Consider the following 26,487-nt stretch of genomic DNA (forward strand, 5'->3'; position numbering starts at 1 on the left):
TAAATAATTCCCTACATTTTTCTTAGAGATCATCATTGAAATTATCAGCTTGATAATGTCCTTTGGCATCAGTTTTTCATATTTTTCTAACACACACACATCATGCATCCAAGCAAAATCATACACATGCACTAAGGGAATATATACATTGGATGCGGATTATCATAATGCATCACACACACAATGAATCACACACAGAAAATAACACAAATGCACAATAAAAGAAATGGAGGTGTATACAACTCGGATGCGCAGCAGCACGACAGCGTTGCTCCATCTCTCGATGTCGATCAGCATGACGAGTCTCATGTTGGCATAGGGTTTGGTTGAGCAGAGACAAACGATCTATCTCGGGGGCACCTTCTTCAAACAAGTATTCACGATCCTCCTGGGCTGAACTAGGATCATTAATTGAGGCACGGGAGTACCTTATTTCATGCTGAAATTCCTCCTGGGCCTTTGCTTTACCCTTGTGGCCTGCCATCCCAAGCGCAGTCCACCACACCCCCTGTTATAGAAATGATGAAAACTTGAGCTAGCGAACTCTGATTGCCAAACTTTCTGATTCAAATGAAAGCTCTCGATCCCCTCTATGCAGCTATGTAAAATTATCTCCGATAGTAAATGATCAGGTCTTTGTTTTAATCACTTTTTGTGGGCTGACTATGTAGGACTGCTGCCTATCCCACAGTACCTTTGGGCACAAAACTGAGTGTAACTCCCAAACCGTAGGGCAGAATGGGGAGGTTTTTAGCTCAGATAGAAGGGGAAAATGCCCTCTTTGAATCACGCTATAGAGCTCATGCTCAATCACATGAAAAGGCTTTGTTGTAATCAGTTCTTGCGGGCTGACTACTGCCTGTCCCACAGTACCTCTGGGCACAAAATTGAGTGTATCTCCCAAACCGTAGGGCGGAATGGGGAGGTTTTTAGCTCATATCGAAGGGGAAAATGCCCTCTTTGAATCACGCTATAGAGCTCATGCTCAATCACATGAAAAGGCTTTGCTGTAATCAGTTCTTGCGGGCTGACTGTTGCCTGTCCCACAGTACCTCTGGGCACAAAATTGAGTATATCTCCCAAACCGTAGGGCGGAATGGGGAGGTTTTTAGCTCAGATTGAAGGGGAAAATTCCCTCTTCGAGTCAAGATATAGAGCTTGTGCTCAATCAAACAAAGAGGCTTTGCTATAATCAATTCTTGTGGGCTGACTGTGTAGGACTGGTTGCCTGCAATATCGTGCAAAGGCTCCCTCAAGAAGCATTCTTTATCCCAATGGTGAGGGTCTTATCCCAGACATCCAAGGCCTCAATGGTGGCTCTCAATGCCCCATAAAGCCATACATTCTTTGCATCCATAGCTTATTGCTTAGACCAGTTCCATACTGCATTCCTTGCCCTTCTTGCATTGCATCCACCATACATTACCATTGCATCTAGGGGTTTGTAGGCTCAAATGATCAGGTTTCGGGCTATTCCATCAAATGTACCTGCACCTGCAATAATTCTTTGGGCTCCAGATCACCGGGAGGTGGGCAAAGTTCCCCCCGGGTTGTGCACCCCTTTAGGGTCTTTCATGGCAAGGGGGGTCACCCCTCTTTTGTCTTGCCACCTCGCCTGGCATCGGGCTTTTCCTCACCCGGAATATACATGGCAGACATTTGTTAATTAAACAACCAGCATGATATGCATTTCTAAAATCAAAATTTTGGGCTTTTCATGAAGTCCATGGAATTGGAATGGAAAATAGGGATAGGGAGCTTACTGGCAGTGACTCACTGCCTACTCACCCTTATACAATGGATTTTTATCACTTCTTGGCTTAGCCAATTCACAAAAAGACAAACGGGTTATGGGTAAGCAAAATATAATCACAATGAAGCTTCAGCATGAATAAAATCCATTTCAGCACTATAAGATCAAAGAGAAATGACTGGGACAATTAATCAGCATGCATTCAAGGTCTGGGTCTCCTATTATCTACTTGGACTCATACATTCTCTCAAAAAAATGGATGGGATTTAACAAGAGGCTTAAACAGAGAGAATGAGAGCCAAGAATCACTTACCTTGAGTCTTTTAGAGAAGAAGGCAGCCACACTGATGCCACCTTAGTCCTCCATGAGAGCTCCATTTGATCCTGAATGCTCCATGGCTCCAAAATGGGTATGCTTCCTCAAGAAAGGGTGAAATCAAGCTTGGGGCAGGATGGTTCAGGACCTCCCCATGAGAGTTCTCACTGAAATTGAGGTCCTACTCCATAGCCATGGCTGCCCACAAGTGTATGCCTTCAAATCTTACTTGTAATCTTCTTCCCGTTCTTCTTGATGGCTGAAATCTTGAGCAATGTTGAAGAGGGACTCCCGAGGACCAAGGAGAGACCAAAATCTTCAGGATTTCTGAGCTTGATGCCAAGGTTCCATGGCTGCCATGGACTACACCAGACCAGGGTCTCTTGAGTGCCAAAGGGAAGTCCAAGGGCTGAGGAAAATGTCACTGATGCTGCCCAAGAAGGTTGCCAAGGACCAAGACTGAGGCCAGGAAGGAGGGGAGGGCTGGGGGGGCTGCCCCTCAGGCCAGGAAGCAGCCCGTTTTTTTCGTCGCAAATTTTGAGCTGCTCTTGGGGGCCACAGGCAGGGTTGAACCAGGGGGTGCTGCTGCTCACTGTGCTCCTCCCACTGAGGGAACACCTTAGGACCAGCCAATCTTGCTGAGGAAGAGGAGGGGGAGCAGAATTTCTGAGATTCTTGAGCTGGAGCTTCCATGGCAGCTTGGGAAAAGAGAAGAGAGAAGGTCTTCTTGAAAAGTAACTGAGTTTTTGGCCTTCTCTAACTGTGCTGCCCTCCTTTTGCCCAAAACCCTAAAAAACTTGCATGAAAATTAGTGACGACCTATCAAATTTGTCTGTCCGCCTCCAGATTTGTCCATGGTTCTTGGGAAAGCTCCAAGAAAGGCTGCCACAGTCTTCAAGAGGGCTGACAGCCTACCTGAGTATCCTATGTACCTGTGAAAGAGATGTAACTGGAACTTTCTAACTGTGGGAAACTGTGAGAGCCCTAAATCTATGGGAAAAGAGAAGGATCAAAGACAAAGCTCTGATACCACTTGTAATGAAGAAGACCTAACTGTCCTAACTAAGGGGAAAGAGAGAGAGAAGGACTGTAGAAGAAGAGGGAGAGGAGAGAGAAAGGCAAGAAGAAGAGAGAGAAAGAGGAAGAGAGGAAGAAGAAGAGGAAGCCATGAAAGCTTGAGAAGGTGAAAAGAGAGTTTCTTGATAATTTCTGTGGTGCCTCAAAATACCCTCTTACACCTTATATACTGTCAGTGTGACTGGTATGTTCCTATCCATATTCCTGTGATCCCTGTTCATTACAATCGGTAATCTAAATCTTTTCAGTTGCATGTAAAGCATGTGTCCATATTTCAGCCTTTGGATCAACCATCACTTGGCATGCATTCTATCCAACTGTAGACCAAAAGTAGAAGCATGTACCGCCGCATAAGCATTTCGAAGAGTCAAATCTTCCCACAACTTTTGCATACCTCCCTTTCCAAAATTCAAAGCAAGAGACAATCCCATTTCTTGTGCATGGATCTTGCCATCTTTCCAAAAGATGAGTTGTCATGCCAAGGCCTCCTGATAGACAACACAATCCTTTCTCTCATGCTGCAAACTATCACACCATATACATCTTTTTCCTGGCTTAGGGACTATTGCCCATCCCCTATCCTCTTGTCCTTTTTCATTTAATTTCGCAACCTTCAATTGAAGATCCGGCATCACTTTGACCAATTCATCTAAGACATCTTCCCTAACAGAGAAAACAATAGCAGGTACAGCCATAGGGTTAGCCATAGAAGTAGGTGGCTTACTGGATACATCAACTCTCTTGCCCATAACAAGGCAAGCTAGAAACATGCAATCTTTCTATTTTTCTTTGCTTCTTCACAAGTGCAGTAACAACTTCCTTGACATGTCTCCACTCTGTTTTAAGACCTCTCTCTATAGTCTGATTCTTTAGCAAATCATCAAGCTTCTCTTGAAGCTCAGGATCAGCTACCCGTAGAAACAATTCAATTTTCTGACTTGCAAGAGCTTGCTATTCTACAAGATCCAATTTCTCAAATCGACTTTCAAATTCTCTTAACAATTCTGTAACCACAAGACTTTTATTGGGTTGTTAAACCCACTCCTGAAAAGTCTTGTGCATAATCTAACTGGTATTCTCAATGTAAAATTCTTCCCTGAGCGTCTTCTTGAAAGCTACCCACTCAGCATCCTACACGTATAATTTAGTGATTCGCCCTTTCAGTTCATGTACAATAACACGTACAAAATACCAGCTCCATGCAAGTTGAGCCACTCCAAAGAATTACATCTTTTGAGCATAGGTGTGTGCATATGCAAATACATTCCTGCCATTGAATAAATTTACCTCACTCTCAACTGCTTGCAAAGCATTCATTGCAACACTTTCTGTTTGAGCAGAAGCTTGCATCACCTGTTGTTGTTGTTGTACCTGCATAAGCATATTCATATTTTGCACCAACTGTTGCAAACATCACTGGAGATTGTGTTCGAAGGTTCTCCCATCTTGTCTTTCCTTCTTCTAATGACCTTTCACGTCGAATTCACCAATGTCAGAGGGGTTTTTGTCGAAAGGTCGAATCCATCGGGGATCAAAGGTAGAAGGAAGTAGAGATAGGAGATGGAAGAGAAGATAAAGAATACACAAGAGATAAACACAATAATAACAAAGCACAATGATTCAAATCAATATGTATTGATTGAACCTAAAATCCTTTGTCTGGCACTACTCAGAAGCACTTTTCAGGCATTAGATCTCCTAGAGCTCCCTTGTAGAATAAAAACGTGGATCATAAATAACAGCTCCTTCTCTGCTGCTTGGAATCCAAATCTGATGGCTCCGTTGGCCCCAAAAGGGGGGTAAAACCTCAAGACACAGAACACTTGGTCAGAGATCTCCCAAATCACTTCTTCTTCCTCTTCCAGTTCAAACTGCAGTTTTCAGCATGTCAACAACAATCGCAATGCGTGTGATTTTGTTAATCTATCTTTTTTATGAAAATCCCATAACTGACTGAAAAAGTAACTTGCTTTTTGCATGCCATCCTAATCTAGAAGTTTTTTAACTTTTTCGGATTTTTTACAATAAATAATATAAAAAATAGACTAAAATTATTCAAAAATCTAGTATTTATAGATAACCCATGCCACTCACACTAGTACTAATGACTCAGATCACATTGACTCTCTTAATCAATAAGAAAGTTGGATAATGATGCATTCCAGAGTTTTTCACACCATGTCTGTGTAGTGGCACAATAGCAGGGTCTAGTGTTTGACAACAATTCACCTAGCTATAAATGCATCTCTTGTTGGTTTCTAGTATATCTTAAATTTGCATCAATTAAGTGATTTGACTAGAGTGAATGTTGCGTAGTAATGGGGCACATTGTATAGATGCACAACATTGTCACATGTGCAATGATTCACACAAATGTTGTGTAAGCCAACACTATTTGTTTTAGGATGAGGTTTCAATAATCTAGTGATATACTCATAAAAGTGAGATTGGTTTTTTCTAAACTCATCTTCTTTAAGCATCACTCTCATAGCTTCTTGATCTTTCGCGGCAATAATAGTGTTTCTTTTATGCTCATTATATCAGATAAGGTAATTCATGATGCAAAAGTATGTTTTCAAGGTACAATTGAATGTTGGAAAAGATACTAGGAAGGATCATAAGACAAGGCAAATGCTGAGCAATAAACAAAGAAGAGACAATGTCCCTTCACAGATTTCCAAGATCTTCAACTTTTTGACACACCAATTACCCCAACTATGATGTGTTTAGTTTGTTTTTGTTCAATGATCATTAGGACCTTTGCAACTTGTTGGGCCATGGATTCCATTAGCCATTGTCAAGTCGCTCCATGTCCTCTATTGAAAATCTTTAACCACTTGTCTTCTTTCAAATATCTCACTACGCATGCAATCCTAAAGTCTTCAACAAAATTGAATGATGTCATCTAGAATAACAAAGAGTAGTTGTAACTTCATCACCATTTCTTACATGTATAGGCCTTGTGAGAAAGTTCCTCAACAATTGACACCAAAAATATTTGAGGATAAAAAGAATGAGAGGGGAGGAGAGAGAGAGATAGAGAGAAGTAATGTATTATTTAATGTACAATATATAATATAGTGGGTCTTGGAGTAAATGTGATCATGTTGCAATTGATTGATATCATGATTTTCATCAATGAGCATGTTTTAAATACAACCATGTGATTGAAAATTATTACTCAATTATAGAAATAATTAATTATTTTTATAAAATTAAAGAAATGAACATGAGTTAGAAACTTATAATTTTAATTATTTATCATGATAAAATAATTAAATTTCATAAATTCACGAGAATGTTAGTTGTGGTGTTGGGTAGAAGACCAAGAAAGTGGTCAAAAAAAGAGAGAAATTAGAAATGTAAATAACGAAAAAATTATGAAATAATATGTTTTAGTCATGAATTTAGTTGCTTATAGAGAGAGGGACAAAGAGAAAGAGGGAGAAAGAAGAAGGGAATGGAGATAGAGTGGAAACACTAAGAGTGGAGAGAGAAATAGATGAGAAAGAAAGAGTAGAGACATGGAGAGAAAGATTAGAGCCAGAAAGAGAGTAGGAGAGTTGTTATTACCTATGACGAGTGGAGATATTATAGAGTTGAACGAGAAGGAAATAGACTATGTCTTGTCATGAGGTGCATTCAAATGTGACATGCCATGACAAGCAGAGGTATACTCAAGCCTAAGCTTAATATATTCACCTCATAAGCCAAGTGCGGTGCTCTCAAGTCCATCCTCAAGCCTAAGCTTGATATATTTACCTTATAAGACAAGCATAGTGCCAAGTGCATCCTAAAGTAATTGTTTGATTAATGTATTCCTTGAGAAGACAAGTACTTTAGAAGTATTACATGCTAATGTGTGCTTCTTATTGATCTCATTGAGTTGATCCTTCAAAATATCAAGTAGGGTCAATGCTAGGTATCGCAATTTTTCTTCTCATATGAGAGATGGTTATCTTGGTATATACATATCTTCTTGAGTTTTTCTCTTCAACAAAATCTTCTATTTGTGTCCTATAATTTTTATATGAAGATTATTTGAATTCATGGATTTAGACTCTAGCATGGAGTTAGACAAGCCTAAGAAAGAGGAGGAATAGGGTTTAGTAGAGAGATAAAGAGGAAGAGGGGAAGTATACCATTCCTTATTATAGTAAAAAGTCCTTGTTATGATCAACATTGTGTGCAAAGTTAGAAGGCTTAGCTCATAGTGATGAGACCTGACACACGTGTTTGTGATGGCTTAGGTTTTCACAACTACAGCGGCTTCAACCCATGTGGAGGTGATGATGCTATCTTTCCATCGTAGTTTCTCACATGTTTTCTAATCAAGACTCGACCCTAGGATAGAACAATTGTCTTTATTTAGTAGCCATGTCATATCATAGTCACTACCAACTACTGACAAAGAGGCAAGAGGATGTACATTTCTATTTGAGTACTTCAACCTTGAATTTATTCATAAGTTTCATAGCAAATGCATGACTAGGAAATATTCAACACTTTTGCAATTATTTATTGGAAAGTTTATATGATACTTGCTCCTAGATGAGAAAGCTTTCAATAGTTCAATCTCGTAGGCCATATTTAAAAAATGTGAATGAGATTTTCTTTCCAATGGGATGTGAGGCTTGTCTTGTGAATAGAGCATATGAGACATCTACTATTATCTGAGCATATCCTTTAAAATAGTACATATGAGATGTTGGAAATTAGGTTGTTCATTGTTCAAGCTATATGGCACATGTGACAATGTAGAAGAGTAATTTCCATTCAGCAACAAATGTTGTCTTAGGTGGATCAATGTTGGAAAGTTGTACTTGATTATAACTAGAAAACCTATCTAGGAAGTTGGAAGATTCCTTGCTTGCTAGTCATTCATCATGTGATTTGTGCACAATGGTGAGAATAATGGCCTCATTTCATTGAAATTTAAATCTTTTTATAGTTCATATACTTGAAAATTACCATTTTTCTTGATTACTATGAAAATGGGAAACACCCATTCCATATACTCAATCTACCCATAGTGAGGATTCATAGGATATGGTCTTTGTTTAAAGATCTTGGCATCAAGTTTTAATGGGATTGTATATGCCAACATTTGAGGCAGTGTGCCCTTTAAGTTCAAGTAGCTCTCAAAAAACATGCAGTCGAGCATGTTACATTATTCTTTTAGTAGATTGATAAGATTTTTTCATCTTTTGCACTAAGATCTTGGATGACATAGATAGGTTTAGGGTGTTCCCCTAGATGAACAAATTTTACCTCTTTCACATTATTTGGCACTAGGTAGTTGGCTCCCTAGGATGGCCTTCTCTCTTGACACCAAGCAAAACAATGACTCAATCTCCTTTCTTGTACTTTGTAAATCATTTGGGGAGATCTTGTGGTTTTCTCCTCCCAGAGAGATCAGTCATAAATATATGTATGTATCACGTGGGTTCAACATAAGGGAGTTTAAAAATGCCATTTTCACAAATTTTTTATATACATAAGGGTCCCATATAAAAGTCACTTACAGATTGAATAGAAAAGGGTTATGTTTTATTAAGGGAAAATTTACATGTAAGGATATTTATAAATAGGCCTTGAATGCATGTGATATAGAGGGTATACATATAGTGAATTCCCTGAGGGTTTTCTCCACCTGTTGGAATTTCAATGTTGAAGTCCTCAATCCCATCTATCTTCAAGTTAGCATTCTATCTAGGTAGAGCATCAAACACAAGGGACTTTTAATCAATCCCTATATAGGAAATCTTGTGAAATGTAGGAAATGTTGCAATTTTTCCTGTGTGTGTATGCATGTATTCCCTATATAAAACTAGGGAATGAGATTCCCCACATCTAATAGTAGGGAATTAAAGGTCAATATAGACTATTTCCTACCTTCTTTTAAAATTTCCTATATAAGAGTATACATGAACGTAATTCCCTACTTCTCCTTGTAGGGAAACATAGGTCACTACGAAGATTTCCTATGTTCTCTCAAAATTCCCTATATAAAAGAATTATCTAAGAATGACACTTCCTAATTGTAATAGTAGGGAACTTTAAGTACATAGAGAATTTTCTACCTTCTCTCAAAATTCAATGTATAGGAAATTATAAGAAATTCAAGCTTTAATATAGCTCGTAAACACAATATAAAAATTAATGAAATTGAAAGTAACCATATGGAGGTGAACCTAGATTTTCTACCCCCCATACACACACACACACATGAACATGTTGCATGCACCTGTTTGCATGTATGCGTGCACACATACACACACGAACATGTGTGCACATGCATACACATGCACATAGATACACACACATGCAAGCCTCTTCACTTTTAGTCAAAAGGCCATATCTAAATATAGTTGTGGGCTTGTTTATCCTAGCACTAAATGTTGGAAATGACCACCATGTTGTAGAAAAAAGGAGGCCTCAAACCAAGTAGTTACATACTTATTTTGTGCAATATTACTCTCTTTTCTCTAACTTTTTTGGATGATGTAACCATTTAATGCACATGTTTTAATATTTCTTGCAGACATAGGATATTGTATAATGGCACACATGGCAATGTTTGGATTAAAAACCTTATAGGTTTTCATGCACTCCTTGCATGAATTGGTCTACAAATCATGGTTAATTTAAGAACAATAGTAAAATACTCACCCTTGCAAGCTTGGACATGCCAATGTAAACATAATCTTGGTTTAGCACCCTATGAGCCTTGGATGAGAAACCATCAAGATTTTGAATAGTTATAGTGTTTCCACTAATGACTAGATGGTTGAAATGATCCAATTTTTTTGAGATATCCTATTACTCTTGTTAGGAGAAAATGTTGGTATTTGTATAACTTCTTTAAATGAGCAAGATGACACTTGCCTTTGAGTGCCATAGTGATAACATGTGTCCAAGAGTCGTAATCTTCCTTCAGTAGTTCTTAAAATAGCAGGACACATATGTTGTATACTCTAGATAATTCAAAGACCTTGGGATCTCCTCGTAAGGCCCCTTATGGACCAACTTTTAGAGGTCCCTAGAGAGGAGGAGTTACACTCTTAAGTAATTCTTATACAAAAATTCTCCAAATGAATTTAAGGGTGGCATTATAAGCTTGGGTGGGGCCCTAGCCATAGACAAGAACTCCACTTTTACTTCTTTATCACAACTCATTCTAGAGTGACGATGTTAGAAAACATCCATTTTGAGCTATGTCCATGTAATTCGTAAGGGACCTAACCATACAAATTAAGACAAAAGTGTTTGCCATTTGGATCAATACTCTAGAATAACTAAGGGTCATTTCATATTCATTCGGGGACAAATGTGTGCAACAAAGTTGTTAATTGAGGTTGCAATTATTCAATGGGGGATAGAACTATCATAGTGTTGCTAAATTTGACAAGCAGGAGGTGAGTGGATAGTTTTCTATAGTACACAAAAAGGAGTGGCTAGCCATTACCACCAATCAAATGCATGATGCAAGCATCCAAACAAATTTGAAATCAGGAGCACCCAAATCATGTTTGATCCGCCTTTCATTTCTTTTGGTTTATGCATTCTAAGGTGTTTGTTCATTTGGGCATTTATGAAACCTTCCTAAGCCAACAATGTTCCTCAAGGTGATGAGGTCCACAAGTCAGCTTTGGCTCTTTACATCCATAACCTAGTATGTCTAGCCAACAGAGTGCCATTCCAAGTCTATTCATAACCTAGTACATCTATCCAAGATTAGACAAAGCACCATTCCAAGTCTATTCATAAATCACACTTGTTGTCTTGTGGGGGACTAAAATCTTTAAATCCAACTTACAATTATCAAAAGTACAATCCCAATATGGTGATGAGAATACATGTCATGCAATATAGTTATCAAAGATACCACAGATAAAATTGAATTACACCAATCAAAATACATCACAGAGAGAGAAAATGGATGTGTGTGAAATAGGAATAGAGTTTGATTCTAGTTATGGCACGTGAGCTTTTGGACGGCTTGTGCCTATGTGGTTTCTGAAGCGTGCCTCAATTGCTTCAATATTATAGCATTAGGAGATGAAAATGGATCCCATTGGGTTTCATGTGCTAATGAAGCCATGAAAGGTATTGGTGGTTATTGAAGGTAGATTATGTGCTCTCGGATCCAATTTAATTTTCTAGGAAGAAAGGACATGAGAAGTGGGCAATTTTGTCAGTATAGTTGCTCTTGATTTGCATACAATATATTCAACAATCAATTTTTTGCATGTTTTTACTGATATAGATAGCTGAGGCGTATATTTCTTATTTGAACCTTCAGCAAATTTTCAACCTCTTGCCATTTGTATGGACAACTTAAAATTCAAATAAAGGTCTACCAGGATGGCTTTGAAAATGGAGACTAACTCAAACATTAAGGAAACAAATATCGATGGAATGTTGTAGCATGGGAGTTTTTAAGTGTTGAGAGGTCAAAAGAAGGACTTGGATTAATGAAACCAAAAGAGGGAACATATTCCTTGGTGTTTCAAATTCTTAAGAGGTTGGATGCACAACAACTATGGGCTATCATTATTTCCTTGGTGTTTCAACTACTTAAGAGGTTCGATGCACAACAACTATGCATTTGTAATGTGGGAATATAAGAAGAGGGATGCTCTTTTGAGGTGCATAATGTGGAGGTTCAAAACTTTTTCAAGAAATGAGGTACCTAGCTCCTGAGATTGGCATGAGGGGTGACAATGCAAGTATGGACAACTTAAAATTCAAATATGTAGGTCAGCTAGGATGGCTTTTAATATGGAGACTAACTCGTACATGAAGGAAACAAATATTGATAGCATGTTGTAGCATCGGAGTTTTTAATAGTTGAGAGGTCAAAAGGACTTGGATTAATGAAACCAAAAGAGGGAACATATTCCTTGGTGTTTCAACTACTTAACAGGTTGGATGCACAACAACTATGGGCTATCATTATAAAGAATTGGGTGGCAACCTACCATACTTTAGTAGATTTGTGGTGGATAGGCCCAACATCTTGGGATATCCTAATAGCTAAAGCTATTATAGTCAAGATTATTGCCTTAGCAATGGCCCAACAATTGGGAAAGAAATCAAAATACAATGGAATCTGAATGTTGAGGAGTCTCTTGAGTTACAATGGAATCAAGATAATTGCCTTAGAAATTTCCCAACAATTACTCACACTTGAGTTGTGGTGTGCCAATTGGAAGATGTAAGGTTGTGTCAGATGTTGGTGAAAGTTGCAAAATAATCCCAAAAAAAATCGACAAACAACAACATGAGAGAAAAACCTCTTTATAGGATTTTCATATCATGAATGGTTTTAATTTCATCATACTATTTTCCCTAGTTGATGGCTTTCTAGATGTGAGATGTGACATGATTCAAACTTGCATCACATTCATTGATCATCGCATGAAAGATAAAATATATCATTATGTTTGTCCCTCAAGATTGTAATTAGTCCCCCTTGACTTGCTAGACCTCAAATCCTTGTAAGAACCCTATAATAAAGGTCTAGAGGGCATCTAGGCAAAGACTCACTCACCCGGTAGCTTGAACGTACACCACCATGATTGATCTCAATCACCTCCATAAGGTTGAAGATAGAAATTGATTCCATTTGGTTTATAAAGTGTTGCAGTAGTAATTTCATACAAAAAGCAAGTAGGGTTGTAGCCATCGAAACTAGGACCGGTCTCAATGATTAATTCACAAGTAGAAGAGGGTTGTTCTGGGGAAAATAGATTGGTACCAATGCATCTAAAGTCACATGGCAAGCTATGGATCTTCACAAAAGAGAAAACCACTATTCAAGAGGAATCCTGGATTGAGGGTGCTTTTGATTGGAAAGAAAATTTAAACCAAAATAGGCTACCTTATATTACTAGTTTGGACACTACTAATGGAAGAATTGCACTTGCTTGAGATGTTATGGCTTCTATTGCACGAATAAATTATTTGGCACTTAGGTAAGTAGCCTCGTCATCATCGTTTCACCCAACACATATGACATGTCCATAATACACAATAGGGAAAGCAATATGTATTAGTTTTAAATTTATTATTAGTACAATTGAGTTCATCCACAAGTTTTAGAGGACCTAGTGGAGTTCTATATAGTGCAAACAGGAGACTAAAAACATTGAAAAGTATCCAAAGTTAATTTTATTTTCAAAATGCCTCCTCTTTTGCAACCACTCATCTGTTTCTACTTTAATGATGACATCTAGCAATGAACTTTGTGTTCTGAGTATAAGTCAACTTTATAATGTACATACCAATCTCCTCTATAAAAACTTCTGTGTTGTCTTTCTCAAAGCTCCTCAAATCTAAGAGAGGACTTGAGATCGTTACTTTGTTACAAAAAACACTAAGCGTATGTTCACCAAAATTAATGACATGATTCATGAGATTGTGAGGAGCCACTTGCATTTTATAGTTGGAATTTCATGACATTGATGATGATGACTCTGATTACAAGCTACTTGCCTATTTTTAGAATCTCCAAAGGGTGAAGACTCTTCTTTTTAGCATGTGCAATGTAAAAGAAGAAACATCAAAATCCAATATAGAATTACATTGTGTAAGCATGTAGGTATCAAACATTGATCCATTATATAAATGTAATATTTTACCAAGAAACACCAAAATCTAATTTTCATTATTGGTGAGCTTGATGAGAGTAATATTACTTTTATATTTGATCCAAGAGGACTGCTACACAAATGTTTGCAGGCCGAGGGGAAGGACTAAATACGTCACGTGCTTTTGCATGGTAAGAGATTAGCAGCTATGAGATTATGGTGGATTTTATTTCAACCCGACAAAGACATATTCCAATGTCAAATGGACTTGGTGGCATAACTGCATATGTACATATGCAAGATGATGCATCCTTTATTAAGGTCTAATAATAGAATGAAAAAGGGGGAGACATTATGTATTTCATTAAATTATTAAGGGGTTTAATGTGCTTTTAGGATGCATGCGTAGGGTCGGTAGCAATGTTCATTTTGCCCCCATTTTGAGGGAGACGTGTTATAACTCAACCAATATTGAGAGAGAGAGAGAGAGAGGTTTCTTTGAGTTATGGTATCGTCACTATTCATCTGCCTATCCTCTAATCCTCTCACTTTGTTGTCGTTATTCATCTACAATACTGCCTGTGGCTTCTATAGAGGAGGGGGCTTTCGAGGTCGTTAGTCCAGGAGCAGCTGGTGCAGGTAGGCAACCATCGATTAATTTCTGAGATAGCTAGTGTTCATCACCTACATCGCCTCCTTTCCACACCCGACAGGATGGGGCCTACATCTTCATTCTTGATTGCAGAAATAGTGTCTACTCGTCGCATGACATCTTGTTCAGAAATCAAACACGATCAGACAGCTTCATACATTCAACCGCCGCGAAACTAGGCGCTTACTCTTCAGCGCCCCTTGGGCGTGTTTGATCGAGTTGTGCTTTATGCCAGTTTCGCAGCGGTTGAATGTCAGCTACACATCATATAGCAGACCTTACTAAAAAGAACAAGCTAGATCTCCCACAGCGTGCAGGTATCCAGCAACACGTCATCCTTTTGACATCAATATATAAGCGCCTATTCAAAGATTCAATATTAAAGATTCAGATCAGAAGCGATGTACGACGGGAATTAATATCGTCAAAATATATTTAGTTGGATTAGAAGAGGACGCGGAAGATGGGCCGTGGGAAGGTGGAGCTGCGTCGGATCGAGAATGCGACTATGTGCAACGTCGTGACCTTCAGCAAGCACGCATAGAGCTGGACTGTTCAAGAAGGCCAAGGAACTGATCGTCATCTGTGTGACACCGAGGTATCTCTCTCTCTCTCTCTCTCTCTCTCTCTCTCTCCCCTTCACCTGTCCCCCCTCCCTCCCCTCCCTTAATTCATACTAGAATGAATACTTGTAAATAAGTCTTGCGATATGTTTTGATTTGTAGTAGGTTGCTAGGAGTACTTTCATGGTCATGGTCATCATCTACAAGTAAAGCACAACTATACCAAACATACCAATTAAACATAGGAAACAACTATAACCTAGACAGGGGTCAATATCATTTTCACTAAGAATATTGTGTAAATTTCACTTGGATTTATAAACCTAATTGTAGTTTCTAAGCTCTTAAATGTATGAAACTTTTGGTGGGATGCTTGGCAAGGAAATTATTGTCTTTTTGCTGATCAAGCTAGTACAAGCATGAGGTCTCTTTCACACACGCATGTATATTTTCTCTATCTTCATGTGCCTCTTTCTCTATTTATGTATTTCCTATCTATCTACCTAGCTATCTTAAGTACTATGGCACAAGGCACATCTCACTTACAAGTCATTTAGTGTTGGGTGAGGGATCTATCATATCATGAAGCTCCTAATAGCATAAGAGGTATTGTGAACCAATAAAACATGATGTCACATATATAAAGTTATGCTTGAGATTGCCTTGAGTAACTAGATTTACTCTTTCTAGGGTTGTAAAAAATCCTAGTATCATTGTTAGTGTGGTTCTTTCCACAAGTTCTTTTTCAATAGGGGTCTTTACATTTGGCTTTTGGTGGTTTCCTTCATTGTAGACTTGAGATTTTAGTAGCTTCTTGTATATCCATCTTGTTAGAGACCTAATTTTATGCATCCTTCATCAATCCACTTTGTGTCTTTCTTGATTTTATGTAAATCTTTCATGGGATACTCTTCTTTTGTTCATATGGTGTCTACCCCTGGGTTACTAACTCTTCACATTCCTTACTTATCTATATCGTAAGTCAAGTTTTCCTCATCAAGTTTTCTATTTTGTGGAGTTTCCTAAACAATTCCACTTTTCTTGCATCCTAGTGCTAAGTAAAATTGGCCCCCATATGGATTGATCTTTGTGTTTCTGACCATATCTCTAGTTTTCCTAGTCTAGTCCAATATGAATATGTCATTTCATAATTGTGGATAAAGAAGATTGTAAAACCACAGGCAGAAGGGATAACTGTTGTGACGGACTACTAAGTGCTTATAGTTCTTGAGAATCTTTATTTTTCTTAAGCCTAAATCACATATTCAATGTGCCTTCATATATGAATCAGTTCGTACACTTATGTGCTTTAAGTTCATACACTTATTGAGAAGTATTTATCTTTTCTAAAGTATAAATCAGCTTTTCTATATGTTTTAGCATATCAATCTTCCACCTTTGATATGTAACTTTAATATATAGATTGATTATTTTTTATTTATGTCTATGTTTCAGGAAGCCATAATGAATAATTTAAGGAGATGTCAATGCAATTATAAGTGTAGGCATTCAACCCTTGGTTATCAGAATGTTACTAGACAAACTTACTATGCACACAGTCGCAAGGATATGAATGGGATAATACATTCATCAGTTCTGGCTCATCAAGAAGGTCAAAATTCTACTAACAATGATGTTCCTATGAGTGAAGATAACCCTCCTATGGATCAACCATCATCTCACTCTTTGCCTAGATGCAGGCGTTTGTGGTGCACATGCAAAACATATTGTGGAGGTGGACGTATGGTTTCTCACTCAACATATGCAAGACACATGAAAATTGAGGAAAGATTTAAGAGTCTCACTACTAATCTTGGTTTACGTGACTCTCAAGGACTACCACAAGATGACATTCTACTAGAGCATAATGACATGGGAGATGAGGTCCATAATGACCCATCAGATGAGATTGACAATTTAGACGAAAGGGAGGATAATGAGGTGGAACCACAACATGAAGCGTTCGATATGGATGATGTTGAACCTTTTTTATTTGACAAAATCGTTCAAAGAATAATTCAATTGCAAGCACTTTGGGATGAGCATCAAGCTTCAATTGAGTTTCAAGATAAAATGCTTAAAATTCTTTTTGGTGATATGGTTAGTTCTAATCCCCCCCAAGCACATATGGACAATATATATATGCCAAGCTTGGCCAAACTACTAGTGCAAATGCCTAACACATGGGATGGAGACTTGAATGGTATAAATATTCCTACTTGTTGGGAGAAACTTGGTATCATGTTCACACGGCTAGGTATGGTTAACTCCCAACGTTACAGGGTATGCCAAGGAAGTGAGAGCTCTATTCATGCACCATTGCTTTATCAGCCAAGCAAGGAGGATAACTACATTAGAGACACAATTGAATGCTTGTGTAACACCAGAAAAGGAGGAAGGAAGAAGTTAAAGCGTGATTGTTCACAATGTTGTGAAAAGTGTTCCAAGTGTTCTCTATCGAGAAAAGATATGCTCTCTTTTGACTATGTCTCCATTAGAGAAAAATTGCGTCTACTAACTAGAAGTAGAACTCTATGCCATGAATTATTGGAAATGTGGAGAAATAAAAACAAATGGTTAATACAGGCGAATACACTTTGTGATTCTACAATAAATGAGTTTTGGGATGGTACAAAATGCAAAAGTGTAAATGATTTTTGGAATCCTGAATCATACTTTGAGCTTCCATTGATATGTAATAACATGCATTGCAAACAAGTCTATATAGCTTGGCCTTCTGCCCAAAGGTCACCATTGCTTGATCATTCATGGGATGATATTGAGAGTGCCTACAAGTTTATCTGCAAATCATGTCAAACTCACATACATGGGTACAAAAGGATTTGTAAGGTACACTTTATTATCATGCTCATCTTTTTAATTAATATAAATGAAATTTGATATAGGCTACTAAAATGTGGTGTGTTTTGTGATAAATAGGGTGATCCACGCAATTTCGCCTTGTTATTACATTGGGATGGATTCCAAGCCTCAAAGACAACCCAGAAGAATTGTGGAGTTGTTGAAATCAAAATTCTCAATGTTGGAAAGATCTCCTTTATTGGAGTTATACCGGTTTTATTTATTCCATTTAGTTGCAAAAAAGTTATTGGAAGCTCTAGTAAACTCTTTCACATATTCATGCAGCCATTGATAGATGAATTAGGAAGTCTATTAGTTGATGGATTTGAAGTAGACTTCAATTATCCAGTCACACAGATTGTTGAGCATGAAAATTCTCTTAGTCGAAGATTCATTGCACGTGCTATGGTAATGATGGTAACTAGAGACCATCCAGCTCAGTGCAAGATTGGATCTTTCAAAGATGGTGGTCAATCGTTTTGTCGTAGAGACAAAGCAATAGCCACTTTGGAGGGTGAGCGCTCAGGACGTTACTTGTATGATCAAAATAGATTCGAGTTGAGATATAGACCAATTAAAAGATCAACCAATGAAATGCTTAGTTCTTTGACTATGGCAAAGCGAGCCCTCACCCAAGCAGAAAGAGAAGAGATTTTGAAAGATGCGAGACTTTCTAGTAGATCATGCTTGTGGAGACTATATGAACTCTATGGCTTTGATTTATCCCTGGACCTTGTATATGATTGCATGCATATTTTGGCTCTAAATTTGTTCTCAAAATATATATGTGCTCTAATAAGGACTATGGATAACAGGATGAAAGTAAAAATTGATGAGACAACACATCGTGTCACTAAAGTGACACCATACTCTATTCATTATGGTCGCTGGCCAAGATATCCTAGTAAGTATTGTGAGAGCTACAAGGCTGAGGAAAATCAAAAGTGGATTCAATGGTGTTTGCCTTATGTACTATGTGAGATTGAAGGTATTCCGAAGGTATTCTATGACCTAGGATTGATTCTGATAGACATTGCTCATGCTTTTTACAACTATACTCGTGACCATGGTTGGTCTAGAGAAAATATAGACACTTTGAGAGAATTGCTTGGTTCATGGAGAGTAAGCTCTGAGGAGCTCTTAAGATCAAACTCGGCTCCTTTGGAACATGTTGCAGGTATAAATATTTTTTATTTTCTTAGTTTCTTTATTTATATAGCAATTATATTTCACTTTAATCGTGTAAACTTTCTTGTCTTACTAAATGTAGGTTTTGGAGAATTCTTGGATGACATTATTCGACATGGTAGTCATGATGCTTTCTGGTGTTATATTTATGAGCATATGGTCTCAGTATATGTCAATATCAAGATAAATAACAAAGATAATGAGATTTTTTATGCAAACTACCAAAGACAAAGATTCTTTACATGGATATTTATGCATATTACAAAAGACCAACATGACAGACTTATGCCGTATCAAAGGATGACAAGAGAACTCCACAAAGCTTTACTACCACCTGATGGATACTTAGTGGATTCTAATAGGTACGATGAATGTCCAGAATGGCATGCATCAGGTCTCATGCATGTATCATGTGTGGAGAAAGAAAAAGAAATATGGAGTTTTTTAGAAAAGGCTAATGATTGTGCATGCAAAAGAGTAGCTCTAACAAAGGGAATAACCATAGGAGCAAAGAAGTTAAGACGCAGGGATGCAACTAATGAAGAAAAGAGATATGTTCATCATAGCTTCAACATAGAGGTAGAAACAGTGACAGAATATAAAAAGGTTTTTCTAAAGGGAGAAGTTTATAAAGTGGGAGATAAAGTGGTGGTAAGATGCGATGAAGACTCTAGAGTGGACATAGATGTTGGCCATTGGAAAGCATGCATATCATCATTTTTTTCGTTTGAATGCAATGGTGAAGTGAAATTATTTTTTGGAGCTTATTACTACAGACAATGTATTGTGGTTGAAAGTGGCCATGAAAGTCTAGTTGTGGATACCAATACAGGTATGAGTTTCTTGCAAAATGGTTTTGTTCCATTTTCATGGGATTGTATTAGATCAATACAATCATTGTTACACAAATTTATTCCACTTCAACATGGAAACAATATCATCGCATATGAGACAAAAGATTTGAGACCAAGGTCATGTTTGATTAAGATAGGTTGCATCGGTTGCATTCCTCCTTGGCTAGAGGAAAATGATGTTGTCTATATGAAGTTTCATCTAGATGCTTTATGTGAGCCAAATGACCTCAAATGTGCCGTTATAAGAGCAATACACTATGACATGAAGCAAGTAAAAGTGGGTTGGCTAACTAATGTACACTTGCAAGAAAATATTTGGAAAGTGAGAATAGAGGATCAAGATTGGAAGGATTGGTGGCTATGTGTATCCACGAAAAAGCAATGGCAAGTACTCAAAACAAAAGTAATTGCAATTGACAATAAAAGAAAGATTGTACCTACCATGTGGCATTCGCATGAGCATGAGGCAACAATGTTATGACGGTATGTTTATTGAAGTCTTTTGTTTTGTATTGCTTAATGTAATTTACATTTTCAAACATTATGACGGTATGTTTATTGAAGTCTTTTGTTTTGTATTGCTTAATGAAATTTACATTTTCAAACATGCATTGCAAACACTTTCTTATTGTTACCATGCCTATGTAGGTTTGCCATGTCGACTTCTAATCTAGAGATGATGGCTCTTTTGAAAAAAATGATGAGTGAGGATCCCAAACTACTTGGGCTTATGGATTCAGTTTGTGGAAGAAGTGAAAGGTAACTAACTCTAATAACTAAATTTATACCTAATTTTATTACTAATTCATGTGTTCTAATCCAAGTGCTAAGAAATTAAGTGATTTAGTTTGATATAACACTTCTTTTTAAAAAATACAAGTCTCTTATGTTTCTAAACTTTGGTTTATTATGTGTACATAAAGGTAACAAAATCACAAATGATGGTACAAGAGATAATGAAACAATGAAAGCTAAGGAGGTCATTGGCCCTAATGTCTCTTCAAATCACGATACAGGTATATGTCTTTATTTCTACTAAACATTGAAAATTAAAATTTGTACATATATTACAGCTTGCTTTATTATGTGATTCATTTTGAGATTAACTAGCTTTAATTAGTCTCTTTGCCTAATTTAAAATGTTCATAGTTATTCATATTTTTAAACTTTGGGTAATTGTGTGTATATATATAAACATAGATAAAAGAACAACAAAAGGTGGGAAAAGAGGTACTGTAAGAAAGGGAGATCAGGAGGTTACTTGCGATAATGTTTCTTCAAGTCAAGATGCAGGTACCAACTTTAAGGATCAAAAACTTGTACAAATTTGGTGACCCAAATTGATACAAAATATCTAATTACTTTCTTTTGTGTTATTGAAAATTTTCATAACCTTTTATTATCGTGAGCTTTGGTTAACTCTATGTATATATAGGTAAACAAGTTACTAAAGATGACACAAGAGACAATGCAAGAAAGGAAGACATTGAGATTGCTTCCCTTAACACTTATTCAAGCCAAGAATTAGGTATTACGAGCTTTCTTATGTTGATAATGAGCCATTTTTTGAAATGGTTATACTAACTAATGATATTTGATCACTCGAGTATCAATAGGAGTGATACGCATACCATCATATGATGATATCTATCGGCCACCCATGTTGAAATTTAGAGAAGAGGGTAGACTTTATGGAAAAAAGCTCTTGGCTAAATACTTTAAAAGTCAACACACTGTCATGCTCGAAAATTATCATCGAGTACATAGGTGGTTTGAATCCTTAAACCCAGATGATCTACGTTATAAAAATGTGGATAAAGAGTATATCATGAAAATCATATCAGAGAATCACCATGAGATTTACCATTGAAGTTTATTGGATGTGAGTACATATGGAGAGAAAATGACATATATGAGTGGTGGAAGGGTACAAAGCAAGATGAAAGAAAGTATTTGAAGAAAAAAGATATTTTAAAGAAGGTAAGTTGATTGTGAAATTTTTTATTGACTTTCCTAATATTTGAGGTGTAGATTCTTAGTTATTGAACTATTAATCTTATGACATATAGAGAGAATTATCAGCATCTCTTGGAGTGGATGATGTAGATAAGCTTCAAAATGTATCAAATGACATAACATCATCAATGGTAAGATGATATGATTTATAAGTTTGATATCATAAGTGTAGGATTGGTTGTTTTTCTCCTATACTCATTTAGGGGTGTCTATTGATGGCAGAGTGAACCATATGTTGCTACTATTGATTCTAATCAACTTGATGTATACATTCCTAGCATGGATGATATTGCAAATGAACAAGGTTTGAAAAAGGTATCTTATAATCTTACATGTTTATCATTTTTGTACTTGATTCCATATATTTTGGAGACATTTGATATATACACATGATCTTATTTTGTTGATGTAGCATCTTGAAGAAAGTAGCTCCTTTGAAGGACAACAATACAAGCAAACTGATTTATCATTGCAAGTAATGCTTTTAAGCTCATATCTAATAACTTTCTTTGAGAATGTCTCTTATATAGATACTTATACATTAACTTTCATTTCCCATAGATGAATATGTTCGTGGAGGAAGAAAAGAGCTTTGAAGAATTTCAATGTTATACATCCGATGAGGTTCTTTGCTTTATATTAAATTTAAGATTGACCATATGATTCATGTTCTTAACAATATCTTATCCTTTATATGCTTAAAATGTAGGATGTTGAAAATGAAGATGAGACACTTGATATGGAAAATTGTGCCAGTTTTTCAAAGTTATTGTCACATGGTTTAGACAAAATAATGTACTCAACTAAACGTCAAGAAACTCTGGAACAAAGTATCCATAGTTCAAGCAATGATAAGGTATGTAACTTTTTTTCTATATAATTTTTTTAAATGTGATTACTAATTTTAGTTTTGAATGTAGGCTAATCCAGATGATGACATTAATGAAACATCTCGAAAAAGTAAAAGAAAGAGAAAGGTATTTGATATATGTTTGTGAGAGAACAATAGCGTCATAGTTTAGTGAATAACTAAAGATATGATTTATTACATAACTATTTATTTTACGTGTTGACTAGCCAAGTGAGAAGATCAAGGATCTTTTGTAACAAAGGAGCATGAAACGAGGTACCAATATCAACGAAAAAGAACCAAAGGTGCTAGATGTAAATGTTTATATTTTTGTTTATGTCATGCATGAAAAGCATAATCTAATTTTTTTATTTTATTTGAATTAGGAATTTAAAGATCTCCCAAACCAAGGCATTGAGATTAACATTTCAAATGATGCTTAAAGGATAGATTTATAGTTTATATATATATATATATATAAATAATAGTCATGTAGTTAAATTTATGGCTTTTCATATTATAATTTGTGTCATTTAATTATCTATACATAGTATAATAAGTTACTTATTCTCTTTTTGTTATTCAATGCAGGTTAATATGACACAAAAGAGAACATGGAAACCATACTTTTGAAGTATCTTGGTGTGCCTACAATTCATGATATGTACTTTTCTTTAAAGAGTACATACATGAATCTCAAAAAGATTGAAGCTAGCTTTAGAGTCCTGATTAAGGATACAAAGAAGCCAACAAGTGATGATATGATTAAGGAGATTATTTATTGGCTACTAGGAAATGGCAAAGTTGTATTAAACAAAAATAGCAATGTGCTTAGTCTAGATAATGTGAAAGTTTTAGCATAACTTCTACTTTGAGTTAAGAATTTATTGCTTTTCAACATATTGGATATTTGAGGGATTACTTAAACATTTTTTACTTTGCAACATATTGGAGATTTAAGGGATAAAACAATCAAGACACGCATGTTGCTTAATTAGTTTTTTGTTCTATGCTCCTTTAAAAGTATTTTCATTTTTCTTTTGGTTGCTAGAAGTAGATGTTGATGTCTTAATTTGTTTAATCTATTTTGATCATTAGATGTATGTTATTGATCCTTACTTAGAAATGATGACATTCTCTATATAATTTTCTAGTTAAAAATTTGTTGTGTAATTTCTTGTTTGATATTAGCATGTCTAATAGTAAGGGCAAAGTAGATAAAGTGATAAGGAAAAAAGAGAATTCACACGAAATTTCCTAGTTGAAAGTACATATAAGTAGGGAATGTAAAAAATAGGAAAAATGAGAGATTTCCTAGTGAGAGTACCTAGGGAATCACCTCTAGAATTTTTTTCCTATATATCGAATATTTCCTATATAGGAATTATTCCCTACATAGAAAATTTTGTATTTTTCTATGTAGGAAATATTTCCTACTTCCTATGTAGGAAATATTTCCTACATAGGAAAGGTCTTACGTGATTCCCTACTTATTATCACTAGGAAATGTCCCATTTTCCCTAGTTTTTACTTTCCCCACTTATATGTATTTTCAACTAGGGAATTCCATGGGGAATTCTCATTTTTTCCTATATGGGGATCGATTGAAAGTTCCTTGTGAAAGGCTATACCAACTTTACTATTAGCTATTAGTTCTTTGAAGATGGGAGTCATATTAGCTAGTTGATATCCCCTTTTCTCATAATCAAGTATTTGTAAGTTCTACAACCATTCCAACTCTATATGAGTCTAACTACATGTGCATCTATAAGAAAAAATGAGAAGAATTGGGATCCACTAAGATTTGATCTATTTTTAGATCATTGATTTTTTATTTCATCTTCATTTTCATCATTTCTAAGTCCTTCACCCTTTGATTTGCTTTCCTTCCCTATGTTTACACCTTGTTCTTATAGTATGGAGATAGAGGTTGCTATGGTATTGAAACATGACTTGATGGAGGTTTTGTTCATTACTAATTGGGGTTGTTGAGTAACTCATCGCAAGTGGGGAGACTCAAAAACATGGCCACCCACTACAAGGGTATACACATATATCGACGCTAAGTAGCGACGTTTTTTTTCAGCGTTGTCGTATTGCTGCACATTCGAGGTGTGAAATTCACCCAAAAGTTGTGTGTGGGAGTTGATATTTTGTACATACTTAGTTGTTATGTTTGCATCTTTATTCTGTGTGGTAATATAGTAAAGAGGGGTCTTTTACTATCTTTTCTTTCAGCTGGGGTTGCACCTGATAGGTCCTCCTTCAATAATGGTGGGCATGAAGGGATGCTTTCAGCCTATGTTGAGCAGGGCTAAGGAGAGAAGGCTTTACAACTTTATGGACACATGTAGGTTGAAGGTGTTAACCCATTGGAGTAGACAATTGTCATTGCACTCCAAGCATGTGCAATCCAAGAAGAGAAGGACCGAATAACTCAAATAAAGTTTTTGGAAATTGGACAAGCGTTACATGTTGATGCCCTTCAGAAAGGATTCACATCAGACATTTATGTTTATAGTACCCTGGTGTCTATGTATAGCAAATGTGGGAGCATTGTAGAAGCAAAGAATGTGTTTGATGGGTTGTCTGAGCACACTATTGTGTTATGGAATGCTTTGTTTTCTGCCTATCTAGAGGTCAGTCAAGAAGATAAAGTTTTGTAAGTGTACTTCAAAATGAAAGCTGAAGATGTGATTTGAATGATATCACAATTTTATCTGTAGTAGCAACTTACAGTACCACTGGAAGCGTGGAGATGTGCAGATAGCTTCATTTTTTTATTGCTTTGCCAGTTATGATCTGCTTCCTGAGTTTGGAATGGCACTTATATGCACGTATGGTGACTATTCATGTATGGTTGATGCTCAAGCCCTCTTCAATGGAATGCTCGAATGGGAGAAGGCCGCTTTTTTGGTTTAAAAAAAAAGAGGCTGCTTTTCTGAGCAGAATATATAGCGCTGGGGAAGAGGACAAAGGGGGCGTGAGAAAGAAAAAGCAAGAAGGGAGAAAGAAAAAGCAAGAAGGACTATTTTTGAAAAGAGGAGTTTTGGGGGGGAAAAGCAGAATTCGGAATGAAAGCAGAACGAGGGAGTTCTATGTTTTTTTTTCTGTTCCCAGGAAAGAATGGTACTGGGGGAATTCTGAGAAGAGAAGAGGAAGCAATTAGTTGCTTCGTCGCTAGTAAAAGGCCAATGATGTGATGTTTCTGTGATCGCTCTCTTTGGCGGATCCATGAGTCTTGTCTTGGTTCCTCTCTCCGTGACTCCTTTTCGAGTGTTGGACATAGCGATGATCGAAGCGAGAATTGGAAGCCTTCGCTTGGGAGTCTCCCAGAGGTGGCCGCCTGGATGTGCAGGATTTAGAGCAAGACAATGATGATGAGGACATGTTCAAAGGGTGGTTCTACATCGGTACCCGCATGCTGACAGAGGTCGAAATGCGCTCTCCTGTGGAAGAAAGCAAGGGTATTGCCACCATCATCAAGGCTCCCAGGATCAATGACACCGACAACGTCTTCTGCTCCTATGCCTGCTTCTATCCTTGTTATTTCCTCTCCTCCTCAGCCAATTTCTTGGCCTATGCCAGTGCCTATTGTTTCTACTCCTCCTATTCCTCCTGCTCCAAGATCGATGCCGGCTCCTTCTGCTCCAAAACCATCCACTCCGTCGGTGCCTACCTTTCTTGATGACATAATCAAAGGCATAACGGATTTGACACTGGAGTTAATTAAAGCGGAGTTGGTGGGAAAATTGAAAGAG

At 36.8% G+C, this 26,487-nt stretch overlaps 1 protein-coding gene and 1 long non-coding RNA gene across 2 annotated transcripts; both read left to right on the forward strand.

Annotated features, from left to right (window-relative positions):
* Positions 1-14,973: 14,973 nt before the first annotated feature.
* LOC148028673 (uncharacterized) lies at positions 14,974-20,879 on the forward strand. Its single transcript, XR_015692458.1, has 3 exons — positions 14,974-14,991; positions 20,509-20,619; positions 20,784-20,879. It is a non-coding gene; the product is annotated as an uncharacterized LOC148028673 (long non-coding RNA).
* Positions 20,880-21,769: 890 nt separating this feature from the next.
* Positions 21,770-22,893, forward strand: LOC148028674 (uncharacterized). The gene is made up of 7 exons (XM_087688474.1): positions 21,770-21,840; positions 21,930-22,007; positions 22,099-22,191; positions 22,289-22,351; positions 22,438-22,500; positions 22,586-22,706; positions 22,886-22,893. Exons 2-7 carry the CDS (start codon positions 22,005-22,007, stop codon positions 22,891-22,893), a joined length of 351 nt encoding a protein of 116 aa, XP_087544600.1. The 5' UTR covers positions 21,770-21,840; positions 21,930-22,004.
* Positions 22,894-26,487: the final 3,594 nt, after the last annotated feature.

Source organism: Lygodium microphyllum, chromosome 11 (assembly GCF_053477565.2).
Source record: "Lygodium microphyllum isolate KBCC chromosome 11, Lygodium_microphyllum_v1.1.10, whole genome shotgun sequence".
Lineage (NCBI taxonomy): Eukaryota > Viridiplantae > Streptophyta > Polypodiopsida > Schizaeales > Lygodiaceae > Lygodium > Lygodium microphyllum.